The sequence below is a fragment of the Planococcus citri genome, chromosome 5 (genome assembly GCF_950023065.1).
Source record: "Planococcus citri chromosome 5, ihPlaCitr1.1, whole genome shotgun sequence".
NCBI lineage: Eukaryota > Metazoa > Arthropoda > Insecta > Hemiptera > Pseudococcidae > Planococcus > Planococcus citri.
The window spans coordinates 23215998-23236487 of NC_088681.1; the positions used below are offsets into that span (position 1 = coordinate 23215998).

The window sequence follows — 20490 nt, forward strand, 5'->3', positions numbered from 1 at the left end:
AGATCAAATCGAAATTCACTACGTGCAGTCAGGTATAGTCACCAGTCAAAATTTTGTGTACCCCTAAACAGCCGAGAATGAATTTAAAAGTAGCTGGAATTTATGGCATTCATCTTCCGCTACTGGAGTGCAGAAAAAAGTCAACGACCTACATACTTATTATGCGATGCAATTTTCGTGTTACCTTGTACCTTGTGCTTCGAATGCGAAGTTACTTACTCGTGCCAGAAAAATTTTTGTTCCCTCGACCTCCCCTCTACATTCCGTTATGTTTCAATTAAATTGATTATTGATAGGTAGGTATCGATCAACGCTCAAGCAAATGTAAGACAGAGGTACCTAAGTCGATGAAATATGAATTGAAAAGATTTTACATTAGGTAAATTGATAAGCATCACCTCCTCTCGTCCCTCCCAGTAACATTTCTACAGCATATTTTTAGAAATTTCGACGTTCTTTTCAACCCATTCCTAATTAGTCAACGAAGACGAATGGAAAAATGCTTTTAAAATATTGACCTTCAGTTTGAAAATACGTATGCATTGTACTTATCGTTACACCCTGGTACATCGTAAAAAAAATTCACAACTAAGCGTTATGCTCAGACCATAGGCACCTTCAGTTTATCGCATAATACCCACGTGCGATGGTAATAAAAAATTTCTCTCGTGACTATTTCTAAGAAAAAAAAATATCAAGCATATCTGAAAACATTCCAGAAACTGGAATGAGATAATGAGAGTTATAGAAATAATAATCAACTTCCGAGAAAATGAATTGAATTCGTTATCTTTACCTAATTATGTACAGACGTATAGAAACAAAGCATAGGATATGGTCGACAAAATAGTTTCAAAAATGGATTTTAACGTCTGGTACATATAATGCTGATATGAGTAGCTTATCGACAAGTCTGCACTCGTATACGTACAAGCTCTGTTCGAGATTAATCATTGCACATTTTCCTAAGGGAACTCGAACCATTCGAAGTATCCAGCTGTTTGCCAGCTGCCCTCGAGTGTATCCGAATAATATTTGGTAAAAATTGCACGAAAAAACATAAAATTATAAAAAAAAAAAAAAAACACAAAAAAAGCATTAAATTCATCGAAATTTGCTTTTAAATGATGGACGTATGTAGGTACATTTTTACAATAAAGTTTTAAAAAATGCAGAAAAAATTACATAAAACATTATTCAAATGACTTTAAGCGTAAAAATCAATGCAAATTGTCAACGATAATAATGATGAAATTTCAAAACAATGTAGCAAAAATTGCTCAAAAAAGATTTTAAAACGTATGAAAATTACCTAGGTATTTATAAACACTAAAAAACAAAAAAAAATCAATGAAAATTGTGAAACAAAAATTAAAGGGTATTCCCGGATAAGATAGGTGAAATGCCCCTGTCCTCGGATTTTTGAAATTTTGATGAAACATTGTTGGGTGCCTATAAAAAAAATGTTAGAGCCAAAAAAATTTCCTCCACCCCACCCCCTTGCCCCCTAGGTCCAAAAAACGCTTTTTTCGGGAAAAAAATCATACTTCAACGAGTTTTGAATAAAAAATTTTCAATTCACCCAAAATGTGTACAGGAAACATGGGCCTATCCACATGAATTTTTTCGAAATTTTTCGGCCCCCCGGGGGGGAGATATTGACAAAAGAAAATTTGAAATCGCCGTATCTCCAAACCTAATTCTTGCACACAAAATTTTTTTTCTTTCAAAAATATATCTGCATGATTACTATAATTGGTATTTTTTTCAAATTTTTTCTCCAGGTGGGTCATCTTCAAAAATTCAAAAAACACTCAAAAATGCATTTTTAATGTCACGGAACCACCAAAAAAAGCGATACTGCCAGTGATATAATTCTGAAATTTTGCATGCGGACCTCCAAAAACAATATAAAACAAACGAACTTCTTGAAAAGTTAATTTTGGGGCCATGGGCACCCCCTCCCCCCATTTTGGGCCGGAAGAAGATCGACAATATGGGTATCGTTTTCATATGAGTCGAACTTGCTGAACACGAATATGAAGTTAGATTTGGAGTTGGACCCTCCTAAGGGTCACATTGTTGGGGGGGGGGGGTTGCTCAAAAATTAGACATTTCGTGAAATATGTATGCTTCAGTATAGCACTACTCGTATTTACGCCATGAACAGTTGCATGGCATAAATAGTGGTATGATGAAGCGTGTATATCACAAATAATTAAATTTTTATGGAAACCAACGTCTCGAATGTGGCCTTTAGACGGGTTCAACTGTAAAAAATACACCTATATTGAAAAATATCATTCTTAAAACTGAAGATATATTTTGGAACGCACGTGGTGTTAATTTTATATTGCTAAAAATTTCCCAACTTAAATATTGGCATCACTGTGTTCCAAAGTATTTCCTCAGTTTCAGGAATGATGTCTTTCAATATTTTGTCGTAATTAACACGAAACATTTGCGAATAAAAAATTTTCAAAAGATCAACTGACCTCAAAAATAAACGATTTGCAAACTTTCAATCGCTCAAAAGAACGCTAAAAGTGGTCTTGGATTTTGACGGCAATAGCATAGATCAACGCAGAATCTCAAATGCTTTCATTTGGGACTGGGATATTTTTTTCAAATCAAATTGAGTACCTTGGGACTACAGCGGAAAAACACGAATTTTTCGAAAATGCCCCATCTTTGAGGGCCCATATCTTCTTTTTAGGATGCCTTTCAACTCAAAATGACAATTTCTGCTGAATTTGGTAAAAATTCACTTTTTTTTGAAGTATGTTTTCACGAAAAATCGAATTTTTGGGCAACCCCCCCCCAACAATGTGACCCTTAGGAGGGTCCAACTCCAAATCTAACTTCATATTCGTGTTCAGCAAGTTCGACTCATATGAAAACGATACCCATATTGTCGATCTTCTTCCGGCCCAAAATGGGGGGAGGGGGTGCCCATGGCCCCAAAATTAACTTTTCAAGAAGTTCGTTTGTTTTATATTGTTTTTGGAGGTCCGCATGCAAAATTTCAGAATTATATCACTGGCAGTATCGCTTTTTTTGGTGGTTCCGTGACATTAAAAATGCATTTTTGAGTGTTTTTTGAATTTTTGAAGATGACCCACCTGGAGAAAAAATTTGAAAAAAATACCAATTATAGTAATCATGCAGATATATTTTTGAAAGAAAAAAAATTTTGTGTGCAAGAATTAGGTTTGGAGATACGGCGATTTCAAATTTTCTTTTGTCAATATCTCCCCCCCGGGGGGCCGAAAAATTTCGAAAAAATTCATGTGGATAGGCCCATGTTTCCTGTACACATTTTGGGTGAATTGAAAATTTTTTATTCAAAACTCGTTGAAGTATGATTTTTTTCCCGAAAAAAGCGTTTTTTGGACCTAGGGGGCAAGGGGGTGGGGTGGAGGAAATTTTTTTGGCTCTAACATTTTTTTTATAGGCACCCAACAATGTTTCATCAAAATTTCAAAAATCCGAGGACAGGGGCATTTCACCTATCTTATCCGGGAATACCCTTTCGGCAAAATAATAATTTAAAAAAAAAAGCAGAAAACCATTGTAATTTAGGTTGGTCACCAAGTTTCACGTGAAGTCACCAGGTGTACAACATCACTCAAAAATGGTCAGTGCTTAGTGAATCTGTCATCAAAAGGTCACCAGGGTATAAAATATGACTTTTATATGTTCTGGTGAATCCTGCTGATGACTTCTGATGAATCAGTCACCAAGATTCACTAAAAGTCATCAGGTGTACAAAATGACTCAAATCTGGTCACTGTTTAGTTAGTCACCAAGATTCACCAGAAGTCACCTGGTTTACAACATTACTCAAAAATGGCCACTGCTTGGTGAATCTATCACCAAAAGGTCACCAGCGTATAATATATAACTTTTATATGTTCTGCTGAATCCTGGTGACTGATTCACCAGAAATCACCAAGTGTACAAAATGACTCAAATATGGTCACTGATTCGTGATTCAGTCTCCAAAAAGTCACCAGGGTATTAAAATATGACTTTTCTATGTTCTGGTGAATCTTGGTGACTGATTCACCAGAAGTCACCAGGTGTACAAATGACTCAAATATGGCCAATGCTTGGTGATTTTGTCTCCAAAAAGTCACCAGGGTATGAATTATGACTTTTATATATTCTGGTGAATCCTGGTGACTTCTGGTGAGTCAGTCACCAAGATTCACCAGAAGTCACAAGGTTTACAACATCACTCAAAAATGGTCACTGCTTGAGGATTCACTCTCCAAAAAGTCAGCAGGGTACCAGGGTATAAAATATGACTTTTCTATGTTCTGGTGAATCCTGGTGACTTTTGGTGAATCTTGGTGACTGATTCACCAGAAATCACCAGGTTTACAAAATCACTCAAATATGGCCACTGCTTGGTGATTCTGTCTCCAAAAAGTCACCGGGGTATTAAAAATATAACTTTTCTAAGTTCTGGTGAATCCTGGTGACTTCTGGTGAATTTTGGTGACTGATTCACCAGAAGTCACCAGGTGTACAAAATCACTCAAAAATGGTCAGTGCTTAATAGTGATTCTGTCTCCAAAAAGTCACCGGGGTATTAAAATATGACTTTTCTAAGTTCTGGTGAATCCTGGTGACTTCTGGTGAATTTTGGTGACTGATTCACCAGAAGTCACCAGGTGTACAAAATCACTCAAAAATGGTCAGTGCTTGGTGAATCTATGTCATCAAAAGGTCACCACGGCATAAAGTATGACTTTTATATGTTCTGGTGAATCCTGATGACATTTGGAGAGTCAGTCACCAAGATTCACCAGAAGTCACCAGGTGTACAAAATCACTCTAATGTGGCCACTCTTTGACAATAAAGGAAGTATCCCAAGTGTTATCTAGAATTTTTGAACAGGAAAAGAGGGAATCAAAAGAGGACACCAAAATATACCACCAGCCATAATTTAAGGTGCTGAAATTCATTTTTCGATTTTTGGCGAATTTTTAAAAACTTGAATTTGGGCAAAAATTGAAACAAAAAAAAAATAAAAATTTCAGGAAAATGTCCTAGAAAGCTGAAATTTGGTTTACACCCTATTTTCGACATCTCGAATTAATTAGTAAAGGTTTCAAATCGTTCTGCAGCCTCCAGAAAATTTTAATTTTTTCAAATCTTAAAAGAGAAATTTTTGAATAGAACTGGCTCAAAAAGATTTTGATAGTATACGTGCTTAAATCCATCGAAAGGGTTATAATGATGATAAATCCGATTTTATAGGCGCTGAATTTCATTTTCACTCTATTTACAGGGTTTTTTTAAGAACTGGAGAGACCGAAAATTCGCTGGAGGCTCCAGAACGGTTTGAAACCATCACCTATTGACTCTCGAATGTCGAAAATAGGGTATAAACCAAATTTCAGCTTTCTAGGTAAATGTGCTGTAATTTTGATTATAGTAACTACATAGCTCTAGCAGTTTTGCTTTTTTCGTCAATTAGGTAATGCAATTTTTGCATAATCCCTTGAACGTATTAAGGCCCTCAATTTTCCATTTAACCAGCTGAAATATTTTTGGGAAATATTTGATGAGAACATACGAGATTCGAAATGATATTTCCAGACTGCAAACTCGGTCTTTAAATCGCTTTAGAGGCAATTTAATCAAAAATATGAAACGAAATGTAAAAAGATAACAAAACATGAAAAATGAAAAGTTCATTTATCTTTTTACGAGGCATTTCACGAATCGTAATTTACACTTGTTTCATTGAAAAAGAAATGATTTCATTTCTAGGTGAAGCAATAAAATTAATCGAATCGAGTATCGATATTTTAAACACCTATTTAGGAACTTATAGATAACCAATTTTTCAAATCTCTTACCTAATGGTTTTTGTTTCACTCGAACGTTATCTGTATTACTTAAGTAATTCTAATAGCTACTTAATTAAAATTTTAGTTCATTAACCTCCACATTACTACCTTATAAGTACATATTTATTTCGGGCATTTATAGTGTTTATAACAAATCTTCTACTTTTATAATGAAAAATGCATCAATGTAGGCTAATTTATACTGTCAATTGCCCGTGAAAAAGATGATTAGAAGCATTATTTCCTTTAAAATGAACGAGCTGTTTTTCAAGATTTGATATTTTATCTGTGAGTAATATCAATGTATGAAGTTCTAAAGTGATCGTTGTTTGTAATCCATAAAAATACACACTTTTTCTAATTTTCTTAAAATCAAGTGTCTATAGTCCTAAACTCCTAATTCAATAATGTTGCTAAAAATCGTCGTCGCAGTGGTTGCATTTCTTCCTCTGATTCTACTCACTGATCAAAAAAGTAAGTAATAAAACCTACCTCTAGTACTATCGCTTTAATATATTTTATTTTTAAAATATTTAATATCAAATTTTGGAAAAGAATCCACCCATTGTCGTTTACGTCATTGATTGTACATATCAACTGTAAGTAGATTTTTTTCAAATTTAAAATCGCAATTTTATCCAATACCTAATCCAACGCTATCAATATTTTCTACGAAATATTTTCGTGTTGCGTGTGTATAGTGTACTTACAGAAATCCTCTTCAAACCCTTGATATGCCCATGACTCATTATCAGTATCGAAAAAAGTGATATCTTCACCTGAAGAGTACCTACAATAAATTTAAAATCCCAAATTTATCCATAGATAATCCAACACTGTCAATATTTTAAAAACGATTCTTGTTAAAAAACTAAAAAAATTTTCTACGAAATATTCACCTACGTGTTACGTACTTACTTGCGTAAGTAATTACGTAAGTATTATGTACCTATACACTACGTAAATTGAAAAAAAAATGTTTGAATTGTATCATCAACTGATCGACATAACGAGAAATCCTCTTCAAACCTTTGATATGCCCAGACTCAGTATCGCGAAAGTGATATCTCCATCCTGAAAAATACATTCCACATAAAAGATGAAGAGATTACCATAATTAATGATATCAATGCGACGTAGTGTATAGTTACTTCCTATATTCTATATTAAAACAATTGTACATCCGGAGCAATCAATAATGATATTTCGAAAATGCGGAAGTTTGTAAACGTTATCATCATGATAGTAGGTACCTCCTGCAATTACATCATTTTTTGAAGTACTTACCTAGAAATTTCTTCCCATGAAAAACATTTCCTGACTCAGAATCTCAGATTCTGAAAATATCTATCTAAGCATCATGTCTGTACTGTAGAGCATCAGTCGGTGAAAATCCCAGACTCTTCGTCGTTTTTTCTTTTAGTTTTACATTTAGGTAGGTAGATTTTTTTTTACTTCGTATTTTACAAAATAATGAAAAACAGAAATTAAATTAAAGTGTAAAATATCCAAGCACTCGTTGATCTCGATTTCTCAATCAAGTATTGTACATATAATGGAAGGCCCATTCAAAGTATCATAATTATATAGGGATCAAATCAGGCCTGTTCTGTGTTTGGGTCGTCCGATTTTACTCAAATAATGCTCTTCTATAACGAAAAGTTCTTGGTTATTTTCTTCAATTTTTCTAGTTATAGTTTCAAAATTTGGAAAACTTTTAAAAATTGAGATTTCAAAAAAAAACTCAATTTTAAAATTTTGAAATTGTTGGTAAATATTTTTGAAATTATCAGTCTAGAGAAATTAAACTCTAAATTCGAGTGTATTATGACGAGGAATTTCAACTGTTAAGAAAAAACCGCACCCCATCTGCCCTAAAAGGGGTTGGAGGGCCGATGATAGCGATTTTTCTTCTTATACCTAATACCGGAGGAACTTAGAAATTTTTTTTGAATAAAATCAGAGTTCTCAAGCTGAAAATAGGCTGATTTTGTGTGGAATACAACCCCAGCAAAACTTTCAATCTTGAAAATTACACAGCTGAGAATTTAGCCATTATTGTGTGTGTTTTTTTTTAGAAAGTATTTTATTGAAAAAATTGCGATATTTTTTCAACGTTATTGAGCAACCACATTGTAAAAATTTTACTACCGGATGGCTTTCAGTTTCAAATATTTTATAACTCGAACTATGCTTTAATTTTCCATTTCTTGCTGGTGAATTAACAAACATGTGAATTTTTCACGATATCGGGCACCATATTATTACCTACTCTACAATGTAATTTATTTTCATACTTATTAGGTAATAGGTACTTACACGTCTTTGAACTAAGTTGGTAGATATTTTTTTCACACAATGTTTAAATCTAAAACTCATTATCAGCCACGAGTTTGTTTTTCATCGCGATAATTCGGACTAAAAATAATTAATATAGAATGAACCTATCTTTTTAATTAGCAAAAAAACACCGGGAGTAATACTATTTCTGGTATAGTTGGGTTTATTTTTTCTTTACGATATAATTGGGAGCAGGAGTCCAAAAGCTCTTTTTTTTTCGTATATCAAATTTGGGTGGTCACATTCACATTGATCAATTGACCACGTTTTTTGGTACGTAATATTTCTAACATTGATTCTGTGCCAATTTTTGATAACGTTTGGCGATTTTAATTTCATTGCATGTTTGAAAAAAAATAAGGAGATTTTACAATTTTTTTATGACGATTATTTTCTGTTGAAAAACATATAGCATAAGTATATTGTAGAATCGTAATTCGTAACTGGCCATTTGACTTTTTTTTCTATCAGTTTATGCAATTTTTGAAGAATTTTTGAATATTCAAACCTCCTTACAACTGGCAATTTCTTATGAGATTCGATTTCAAAGGGAACTCCAAAAGTGTTGGGAAAAAAATGAAAGAGGTATAAAATTGCAGAGCATGAAATTCTCTACATTTAAGTGTACCTAATCTATTTTTTTCAGAAGATTTTTTTTAAAAAATTTTCCGAGCTGAAAGTGAAAAGTTTGACTTTAATCGATTATTTGCGATAAAAAAATTGAATTGAAAATCAATTTTCAAAGTAAACTAAGCCCTGTATATAAAAAAAAAAAACCAAAGAAACAGAGAAACGAAGTAGTACTTGGTGTAGGTACAAATGTTTTGCTCGAAAAGCCCCATAACGATTTTTTTTCTCAAAGTCTTTTATTATTATAGTCCGGCATATGACAATAGAAGTAATTGCACCCCCCCCCCCCGCCGATCCTCCGGGACAACATTTTTCTTAAAGGGGACATGCTAAGGAACATTTTAATGCAAAGTTGCCAAAAAAAAAGTTGGCCTTACTTTCAAAATGGCGGCCATTTTGATTGACAGGTCAGCCGAAATCGCAGATTTTGCGTTATAACATAGGACTTGCACAAACTTTTTCAAACTTTACAAAGGTAGATCGAAAGATCATGCAAAAATTTATCACCTGTCCAAATTTCAAGTGCTAAAGTGCGTTTTTCGATTTTTGGTGAATTTTTGAAAATCGAATTTAGGCCAAAAATGAGGGAAAAAATCAAAATTTTACCAAATTGACCAAGAAATCTGAAATTTGGGATATACCCTATTTTCGACATGCCAAATCGATTGGAAACGGTTTCAACCCGTTTTGAGCAGTTCTGGAGCCTCCAGCAGATTTTTGAAACTCGAAATTCCCACAAAATTCCATCAAATTGGAGTTGTAAAGCTAAAATTCATTCTAAAAACTAATTTCAATACGCTACGAAGTACTGCAGGTGAATTTCAAGTCGTTTTGGAGGCTCCAGCGACTTTTTGAAAATTCCTGAAACCTCCATCAGATTTTTGAATCTTTTAAATTTTCACAAAATTTCATCAAATGGAGATGGAAAGCTGAAATTTACTCTACACTCCAATTTTAACACCCTCAGAAGACGACTTTAGGTGGGTTCAAGTAATTTTAGGGCCTCCAGCGATTTTTTTTGAAAATTGCTGGAGCCTCTAGCAGATTTTTGGAACTTTAAATTTACACAAAATTTCATCAAATGGAGATGGAAAGCTGAAATTTACTCCACACTCCAATTTTAACACCCTCTGAAGACGACTTCAGGTGGGTTCAAGTCATTTTAGAGCCTCCAGTGACTTTTTTGAAAATTACTGGAGCCTCCAGTGGATTTTTGAAACTTGAAATTTCCCCAACATTAATTTATCAAATGGAGTTGGCAAGCTGAAATTTACTTCGCAGACTACATGGTGGTTTCAAATGGTTTTGAAGCTTCCAGCAACTTGTAGGAAATTTCAATTTTCTAAAGAAACGTCATACAACCTTTCAAAAAGTTGCTGGAGGCTCCAAAAAGACTTGAAATTCACCAGCAGTCAACTTCGTAGCGTATTGAAATTAGTGTGCAGAACGAATTTCGACTCTCCATCTTGGTTTGATAACATTTTGGGGAAATTTCAAGTTTCAAAAATCTACTGGAGGCTCCAGTAATTTTCAAAAAAGTAGTTGAAGGCTCTAAAATGACTTGAAATCCTCCAGAAGTCGTTTTCAGAGGGTGTTAAAATTTCAAAAAGTCGCTGGAGGCTCCAAAACAACTTGAAATTCACCTGCAGTACTTCGTAGCGTATTGAAATTAGTTTTTAGAATGAATTTTAGCTTTACAACTCCAATTTGATGAAATTTTGTGGGAATTTGGAGTTTCAAAAATCTGCTGGAGGCTCCAGAACTGCTCAAAACGGGTTGAAACCGTTTCCAATCGATTTGGCATGTCGAAAATAGGGTATATCCCAAATTTCAGCTTTCTTGGTCAATTTGGTAAAATTTTGATTTTTTCCCTCATTTTTGGCCTAAATTCGATTTTCAAAAATTCACCAAAAATCGAAAAACGCACTTTAGCACTTGAAATTTGGACAGGTGATAAATGTTTGCATGATCTTTCGATCTACCTTTGTAAAGTTTGAAAAAGTTCGTGCAAGTCCTATGTTAAAACGCAAAATCTGCGATTTCGGCTGACCTGTCAATCAAAATGGCCGCCATTTTGTAAGTAAGGCCAACTTTTTTTTTGGCAACTTTGCATTAAAATGTTCCTTAGGATGTCCTCTGTAAGAAAAATGTTGTCCCGGAGGATCGGCGGGGGGGGGGGGGGGGGTGTGCAATTACTCCTATTGTCATATGCCGGACTATTAGACATATCTTTAAAAATGAATTCCTACATTATTTTTTATTTACAGAATTATCCGCACCTGTAATCACTTTGCGTCCAAAGGATTTTGCGATACCATTTCCGGGACAAAGGGTTTATGTGACTTGCGATGCTACCGGTGAGCCCATCCCTGCGCTCGAATTTGGCAAGCTTCCTAGATTTCTAACGGATAAACCGGTATAGAGTACTTAAGTACCTAACTATGTATTTCATGCATTCGTTGCTGACTTGAGTGACTTGTGAGATTATAAAAATTAATATTTTTTGTTTATCGTAAGGAAAAAACAAATCGTGTCCTGCGAAGCGTAGCGTATAAGCTAAAGCTTTCGAAAATTTAATGATACCTACATACAAGAAACTAAAATAATGTGAATTTATTTGACCTCGTCATTTTTCCAAATTTAAACGATTGTTTTTAAGAAATTTAAATTTTTGACGCGAAAATCCAATAACAAGAATCTTTTTGAAAAATAATCTTCCAACAGGGTGACGAAAATTGAATTTACCGAATGGTTCATCATTTAAGTACAAACGAATGAATAAAAATTTGACGCTCAAAACAGTGTGTTGTTGATTATAGGGGAAAAGACCTCTGGTCAACGGTAACGGAAGTATTTTCTACCTCATTCCATCTATTCAAAGGGTCGACGAAGGCGATTATTATTGCGATGCTAACAATTCTGTCGGTTACGATTCTCAAATGATACAAATCTATTTAAATGGTAAGTATATGATGCTATAATAAAAGGAGAAATACCTACCCTCTGATATCGATTATCGTATGTAGCAATCTAATTGTAAAATAAACTAAATCTAAATCGCAGAAACTGGCCTCACATTCGATAGAAGTAATATGACCATCGAACCGAGTACGTTTACTGGTATGACAGAATATCCGATTTTATTAAACTGTTCCGTCGAGTCGACAGTTCCTGCAAAGTAAGCGAAAATAGTTGACATAAAGTACTTGTACTTTTTACCTAGGCTGTACCTTTACCTATGTAGGTACCTGTAATAATTATATAACGTGCTATAAATATTTGAACTTTGTATTTTATTACGCGTAATTTACATCAAGTATGCGTGCGAATGTACCTGCGAGTAAAAGTTCATGGCCATCACGTGACAATGCTATCCCTTTTGCAGGATTACATGGTCACGTTTCCCTAACCTACCGGTATGGCCCTTCGCGAAAATGATCGATAATGGTAAAGGATTACTTTTCATCGAATCAGCGCGGGAAGAAGATTCGGCTGTTTACCTTTGTACCGCAGTTGCCGAAGAAAATGGAGATCCATTAATTCGCAAAGAAGTTTTGGTCACTATCCTCCCTAACAAGTAAAATTATTTTTTATCTTTTCAACAGTTTCATGCAATAATAAAGGCATGTTGTAAAGTAAAAGCAAGGTTCATATACCCCGTATTCATGCATGTTATGTAACTTTTATTATTGCTGTGGGTATATTTTGTCTAATTTATAATTCGTAGGAAAATTCAGATTTTAGTTGTTTTTTTAGGGGGGGAAAGCGGTCTGGGTTTTACTGAAAAGCAAAAATTAGTTAGTGCGAGATAAATTGCAGTCATGCAGTTTATGTTTATAATTGATTGAAAAGATTTCATGTTATAAAATTTTAGTATTTTTACCCTTTAAATATCATATCAAAATCAAAATTTACAAAATTTCAAATCTTTTACTAAAAAATGGAAAAAAATTATTATTTTTATTATTATTTTTTTGATTGAAATCGATGATCTACTAAATAATTTTCTGCCAATTTGTTTTCAGTGGAACATCTCCTAAACGAGTGATTTTTGATGGAAGTAAAATTGAATACGTCTGGTAGAATAATTCTTCGCATGTGCTGACAACTTCTCCATCGCTCGATTGGATCCATCAGGATAAACTTTATTTTTAAAAATTATGTTTAAAATAATTTTTTTTTTTTAATGTGACTCGATCGAATAAAATTTTTTGCCTATTACATTGTAAAAACTGTGATTATGATTTTACTTATCATTATTTTAATATTTTCTTTTAAAAAGTACCTATACTTAATTCACATAGTGATTGGTTAATAAATTCTGTGGAATACTTTATTGTTTATATACATAGGTACTTATTTTTATGATCGTGTTTCAAATCATCAGTTTGAGTTCAAATCTAGGGCTTAACCGACCATAATTTTGGTTTCAAGTTGTAAAATTAATGTTAAAAAAAAAAAAAAACGAAAAAAGTAGTAGCATTTTAAATTATTGTTTTGTTTCCCTTTTTCTCAAAATTCTTCCGAATAAAGACGAACTGAAGTGGTTTTTGGTTTCAAACTGTAAAATTGATATTAAAAAAAAAAAAAAGTTGTAGCATTTTATTGTTTCCCTTTGTCTCAAAGTTGCTCCGAACAAGGACGAACTGGAGTGATTTCTCAGGAGCGAGGGGCAAAATCGCTAAAAATTCCAACTCTTTTTACGAACATTTCCAACTTAACTTCTTAAAATTTTGAAACAGAAAAACGAACATGCCTGAGCGAAAGCGAGAACAGAAGCTTTTAAAAACGTGTGTTTCGAGAAGTAAAAAAACAATATTTTTTATGTAGGGAGATAATCTTCTATATTTTTTTAGCTTAGAATTTAAATCGATTTTTTTTAAAAATTGTAATTGGGAAATGAAAAAGCAAATAAGCTTGATTAGCTCGAGGGCAAAAGCTTTCGAAAATTCCCATTTCGAGAAGTAAAAAAAAACTATGTTTTGTATGTTTCTTATGCATAAGTTTAACCTTTATTTTTTTGGCTTCAAATTTTAGAATTTAATTTTATATAGGACTATTTACAAAAAATCAATTCTAAAATAGAAAATCGAACCGATCCGACTGAAGCGAGGGCAAAAAAACTTTTGAAGATTCGTGTTTCGAGAAGATAATATTTTTTATGTGAATTTATTTTACGTTCGTCGTCGTCGTGGTTCCTTGTCCTTTACAGGACATTGGAAATCGCATTTTTGTGGTACCCTTACAGGGTGAGGCGAATGCCTATTGCCACTGCGATTATTCTGGGGAATCGACGTTGTTTCGAGCTTCCACTAGTAGTTTCCCGTTGCTTTCTAGTGACATCTACACAAGCACCTTGGAGCTAGCCGGGTAGTTTAGAGACCCTGAGCTCCTCAGTGTTGACCTCTATAGACGCTCGAACCAGTTTCAGCTTTTTGATTCTGCTAACAGATGGCGTGCATTATCTGTTAGCTCGGCTAAACTGGTAGTCCCCCGGTACTTGGCGTGTAATGTTGATAATTGCACGAACGATTTTTTAATTACACGCACAAGCTTGCCTCTGTAGCTGGGTTTGAACCGGGTACCTCTTGAACGGAGGTCCGCGGCTCTACCTACTACGCCACCGAGGGACTATACGTTCAATAAAGTGTAAATACTTTTTTGAATTTGAATGACAGTTCTGTTGAAATTTCAAGTTTCCGAGAGCAGAAGTTTTCAAAAGTTTATATAACTCAAGAAGCAAAACGTTACGTTTACGTAAGTTATTCAAATGAGAAATGAATTTTTCCACCTTTAGAATTTTTTAAAACTGTAAATTCATTATAAATTTCCTTGCTTTAATATTTTTGGAAAATTTTTTGAATTTGGTCAATTTTTCAAATTTTTTCAAAACGTTTTGTAAATGCAATTGTTTATAATTTTGTCAAAATCATAAAAATTTGCCAATTTTTTTAGTCAATTAGTCAACATTAGAAAAATTTTTAGTCAGGTCGTCATAATGATAGTTTGCTGTTTTTTTACAGTCAATTTCTCAAATTTTTTTGAAAAATTTCACTCAAGTCGTCAGTTGGCATTTTTAAGCCATGATTTATTGTGTTAATATCCGATTGGTTTTTACTAGCAATTCAGAAGTTGGTAAAATGTCAACTTTGCCAACTTTTCCAACTACACAGGAGAGGCAGGCTGCCCCCTGCCCTTTTTAGTTTCGTCCCTGCTCCTGAAAAACTAATCTACCAACCAAATTTATTATTAATGAAAAAAAAAAAAAAAAAATCATAATAACATTACTACTTACCTACTTATTTTATCAGTACAAAATCGAACTTAAAATAAAAATCCACAAAAAAATCATTCGTTCTCATAACAACCTAACTTTAATTTGTTTTTAAAAGTAAAAATTGAAAAATTTACTTTGCTAGCTTTAAATTTGGTTCTGAGGGTTTGAGGGACCTGGCTCTTTCAATGCATTAAATTTCAGCTCGGTCGTACTTTTTTTTTTAGCAAGATGTCCTTATTTTGATCATTTATGTAGTGAAATTTCTCAATTTTTTATTTAAATTTCAAATAAGATATCCTCAATTTCAAACCATTCAAATTTTCAAAATATTTGTTACCTATCTAGAATGCCTATCTAATCAAATTTCGTAGAACATTAGGAAAATTCTGTTTATAAAATTTTTCCTCGTAAATACAAATTCAATTAAAAATCAACCCAACCACAAAAAACCAGTCAGTCGAAAGACACGTTGTATTCGCCGATCGGTCCGATTTTTAATACATAGTACTTCCTATAGCGAGGAGATAACCTTGATACCTTAAGTTAAGCAGTAAGCACATAGGTATGTACAGGGTGCCCAGAAATATCGAGTACCCCTAAAAAAGTTTTCTACTAAAATACTTTGGTTGGTCACAGTGAATGATAATAATGAAAGCACATGATTGGTTGTTGGACTGGAGAGATAACATTCCACCAATCATATGCATCTATTTCACGTTGCCAACTTATATTTTTAATAAAAACTTTCTTCGGGGTACTCGATATTTCTGGGCACCCTGCATCTTGCTGTATTAATTATCGAGATTCCCTCCTCTTTTAATATTTGTAGTGTGATAGGTATATAGTTACACCAATTTAATTTTTTTCATATTTTTAAATTATTTTTCGTTTGTGAATGATTAGAAATACCGGTGAAAAAAATGATTAATTCTATGAAGCGTTTTAATAAAATTTGTGTTTATTTAATTTTACTAAATTTTTGCTCTAATTATTTTAGTGCATCATGCATTTCTTCGAGATCCACGTTTAAAAATGAACAAAACATCGATGAAACAGAAGGAGAATTTTATCAATGTAATGATGGAATTAATGGGACATGTATTGGCGAAAAATTAAAATGCGATGGTACTCGTATAAGACATCGCTGCAATGGATGTGATAAATGGGCAATGATGTGTGATGCACCTTCAGTTAAAATTGGAAAAGAACGATCTTCTGGGTGAGCAATTAAGTATTTTTTTACCTATTGATAATTCAAACAAATAACAATTATCAGAATTATTGTGTAGGTTGCAAGAATTTTGATTTTATTGAAAATTTAATGATATTACGTACACATGTAGTTGCTTTTTCTATTCACAGTGATTATTGTACAACGCTTTCGCCATCTCCACACAAAACTACCACATTTTACAACTATAATGGCGATGGCGATGCGAATTCAAAATGTTACGCTGCAGATAGATTGATTCGAGAATTTTCTCATTTTTCGCAGATTATCACATGCAGTCCGAATTATATGAGATCAGTTTTCCAAGGCGTTTGGTGGCCTTCCATTGATGAATATTACAGTAAGTACATATTTTGAATTTGATGATGCATTTACACATCAAATAAAAGAGACGATAGAACCGGACAAAACTAAATTGAAAGAGATTGTAAAAATACCTACATCACTAGCCAAAATCATATTCTAAAATGTATTTTTTTATTTTTAGTAAATTTTTGAAAATCTTCAAAATTTTACCAAATTGGTCTGAACTTTGTGAACATAAAATGAATAAATTATTATAAATAATAATATTATATTATTTAAACATAAAAAAATAAATTAAATAAATATTTGTTACCTATTAAAATATTCAATATTACATTAAAAAATTATTTTAAAAATAATCAAAATTAATATAATATGTAGGTAATGAGATTTAATCTAGGTACTCCTTTTCATTCTGTTTGTATAAAGAAGCAAATAATCGAAGATTGGAGAATGCTGATTATTATGGAATTCTTGTGGATAAAGTCAGCAGAAATTACTGCCGAGAAGAAATCAGAAATCAAAAAATTTTCAATGTAGGTATTAATTTCTTTTTTAAGGAAATGTTCCATTTTTATTTCATTCATTCTCTTTCTCATTCTTCAACTGTAATGTTTGTAGGTTACAGGATGGGGGAGAGCTGTGTCTAGTGCTGGTGATTCGAGTGGAAAAATGTTATCCTTTACAGATTTTCAACCATACGAGTATATTACTTTTGATAAGCTGAGGGCAGGTTCTGAAACAGGTAAGGTAAATGTGAATTTAGAGATGAATTATGTAATCGAAAGAAAATAATTTTTTTCATAAGTGTGTATGTGTAACTCAGAGTTTCTCCCAGGGTGGGCAAATATATTACAATATACATACCTGTACTGAGAATGTGTTGCCGATGTTAGTGGTAAAAGGGGTTAATAATATTCCATCAGCGATTCCTAATGTACTGTTTATTTCATTCAAACCAGGTGAAGCTCGTCGGAAGATGCCAATCAACAGCCAAGACAAAGATAGCCTTTTATCAATTGATTATCATATGCACTGTCATGCTCTGCATGATTTCAACAATCTCAGTCACCATCCATTTGTTGAAATTTCTGCAGTCTGAAGCGCCACAAAGCCTGTCAACTAGGAACCTTACTTTTTACTGCTTCTTCTTATTGTTGATCTATATTTTTACAATTATTCGTTTTGCTTTACTCGTAATGGATTTAAAAGATTACTTGCTGGATTCGATGATTATCATTGAACATCTGATTTTGACATCAACGTTTATAAAATTCGTTATTGCTTTGGATCTTTTCTTGTCCTTCCGTAAAATTGCTATCTATTTACAAAACACTAGTTCTTTGGCTACTCAAAGTGAAAAATTTATTATTTATTGTCTTCTTGGCATCGGCATTCCTTTATTTTACACATTAATTTTTCATTATTTATGTAATTTTCAGACCGAATACTTGATCTCGTATTATGGACCGTTTGCTATCGTGAGATATATTCGTTTCACGCGTTTATTTTTAATTATCGGTGCATATTGGTATATTAGATCAGCTAGCATGGAAAGGAAAGAATTATGGTCGAAGTATGGTTTGCATTTACGTATGCTTACGATGCTAGGTGGAGTTTCTGCTTTGATAAGCATTGCAGAGGTTGTTTCAATTGTGATGCATAAAGATGAGTATTATGAGAATTATCCCAAAAACAAAGTAGATGTGACATCGGTTTATTTTTTTATTCATTATTTGGGATGTAGTTTAGAAGGGATTGTGATTGGGGTATTATTCACATTCAGAGAAGAAACATTTCAGCCAATACCAATTCCTAGTCCTACTGCTTCTTCCAATGGTACATCCCGTCAACAAATTGCATAGTTCGTGAAACATAAAAGCATTGTAACAATAGAATATTTTTAAATTTAAAAAAAAAATTAAAAAATTAAAATTGTAAATTTCAATTTAATACTTCTACCTAGTTATAGGTACCTACATACTTTACAAAGAGATGAGTTGAAAATCTCAAGTTTCCTTATTGGTTTTCTTTTTTAGGTAGAGAGATATTTTATTTAAATTCCAAAATTATGTGATGTGATACACATTATCATGTAAGTATTAAGTTACTACGATGTTCTTGAACATGACAATTGACAAATAGATACCTATTTTTAATTTTTCTATGTTGTAAGCAGAAAATTAACAATTAACAAAACCTTTATTAGCGAACATGACAGTATAAACATTTATCTACTAAAAACAAATTATTTCTAATAGAAATGCCCATAATTTTGGTACTTAGATTAGAATGTATGTGCCTATTCCACTATTGCCCAAAGGCAAAGGTCTCTGCTCTCAGTCTACTCCACTCACAGCGGTCTTGAGCAACACTCTCAAAGTTTCGGTTTCCCAAGTTCTTGAGAAAATTAATTATTATCTGATGAATTTTTTTTTTTTTGAAAACTGATTCACACAGCAACAAATTAAGCAATCAGTATACGTATGTACAATAGAAAGCAGTTCTTGCTTTTGCATATGATGACTGAAGTGATGAGTGTTGGAGTATCCCCTTTAGTAAAATAGATGATAGATCCAAAATCATTCATTTCTGGAGGCAAAAATTGAATTTTAGATTTCAAAACCAGTGTTTGTGACAGACACTGATTAAAACCAGTGTTTGCAACTGACACTGTTTAAAACCAGTGTTTGAGACAGACACTGCAGTTTAAAACCAGTGTTTAAAACAAACACTGTTTTCATTCAGTGTGTGCCTTCACACTCAGGTTTAGGACCATGTTTGAAACAGACACTGTTTAAAACCAGTGTTTATGACAGACACTGTTTAAAACCAGTGTATATGTGACAGACACTGTTAAAAACCAGTGTTTGAGACAGACACTCTTTAAAACCAGTGTTTGTGACTGACACTGTTTAAAAGCAGTGTTTGTGACAGACAATTTTCAAAACCGGTGTTTGTGTAAGACCCTGTTTAAAGCCAGTGTTTCAGACAGACACTGATTGAAACCAGTGTTTGAATCAGACACTGTTTAAAGCCAGTGTTTGTGACAAACACTGTTCAAAATCAGTGTTTATGACAGACACTATTTAAAACCAGTGTTTGTGACTGACGCTGCTTAAAACCAGTGTTTGAATCAGACACTGTTTGAAACCAGTGTTTGTGACAGACACTGTTTGAAAGTAGTGTTTGTTGGCAGACACTGTTTAAAACCAGTGTTTGTGACAGACACTGTTCAAAATCAGTGTTTGTGACAGACACTATTTAAAACCAGTGTTTGTGACTGACGCTGCTTAAAACCAGTGTTTGTTACAGACAATTTTCAAAACCAGTGTTGTGACAGACACTGTCTAAAACCAGTGTTTGTGAATGCCACTGTTCAAAAGCAGTGTTTGTGACTGACACTGTTTAAAAGCAGTGTTTGGGACAGACACTGTTTAAAAGCAGTGTTTGTGTCAGACCCTGTTTAAATCCAGTGTTTGAGACAGACACTGTTTGAAACCAGTGTTTGAGACAGACACTGTTTGAAACCAGTGTTTGTGACAGACACTGTTTAAAAGTAGTGTTTTTTGGCAGATACTGTTTAAAGCCAGTGTTTTGTGACAGACACAGTTCAAAATCAGTGTTTGTGACAGACACTGTTCAAAAGCAGTGTTGTGACAGACACTGTTTAAAACCAGTGTTTGTGAATGACACTGTTCAAAAGCAGTGTTTGTGACTGACACTGTTCAAAATCAGTGTTTGTGACAGACACTCTTCAAAATCAGTGTTTGTCACAGACACTCTTCAAAATCAGTGTTTGTGACAGACACTATTTAAAACCAGTGTTTGTGACTGACGC

At 33.3% G+C, this 20490-nt stretch overlaps 2 protein-coding genes across 3 annotated transcripts in view; both read left to right on the forward strand.

Moving 5' to 3' along the window:
* The window catches only part of LOC135846529 (hemicentin-1-like), a 29866-nt gene extending 16697 nt beyond the window's left edge, over positions 1-13169 (forward strand). The window contains exons 2-8 of the mRNA XM_065365677.1: positions 6057-6153; positions 6243-6339; positions 11103-11251; positions 11655-11796; positions 11899-12013; positions 12221-12412; positions 12861-13169. Of these exons, the coding sequence (XP_065221749.1) occupies positions 6273-6339; positions 11103-11251; positions 11655-11796; positions 11899-12013; positions 12221-12412; positions 12861-12918 (723 nt within the window). The 5' untranslated portion in view covers positions 6057-6153; positions 6243-6272 and the 3' untranslated portion in view covers positions 12919-13169. The remainder of the gene's footprint in view (positions 1-6056; positions 6154-6242; positions 6340-11102; positions 11252-11654; positions 11797-11898; positions 12014-12220; positions 12413-12860) is intronic.
* Positions 13170-13315: 146 nt separating this feature from the next.
* On the forward strand, positions 13316-18591 carry LOC135846527 (uncharacterized). 2 transcript variants are annotated; one of them, XM_065365675.1, is made up of 5 exons: positions 13316-16331; positions 16475-16683; positions 17079-17185; positions 17271-17394; positions 17612-18591. In XM_065365675.1, the coding sequence occupies exons 1-5, from the start codon at positions 16033-16035 to the stop codon at positions 17749-17751; spliced, it is 879 nt and encodes a 292-aa protein (XP_065221747.1). In that variant the 5' UTR covers positions 13316-16032; the 3' UTR covers positions 17752-18591. The 2 variants fall into 2 exon arrangements, with proteins under 2 accessions (XP_065221747.1, XP_065221748.1); XM_065365676.1 differs by having other exon boundaries at positions 17082-17185.
* Positions 18592-20490: the final 1899 nt, after the last annotated feature.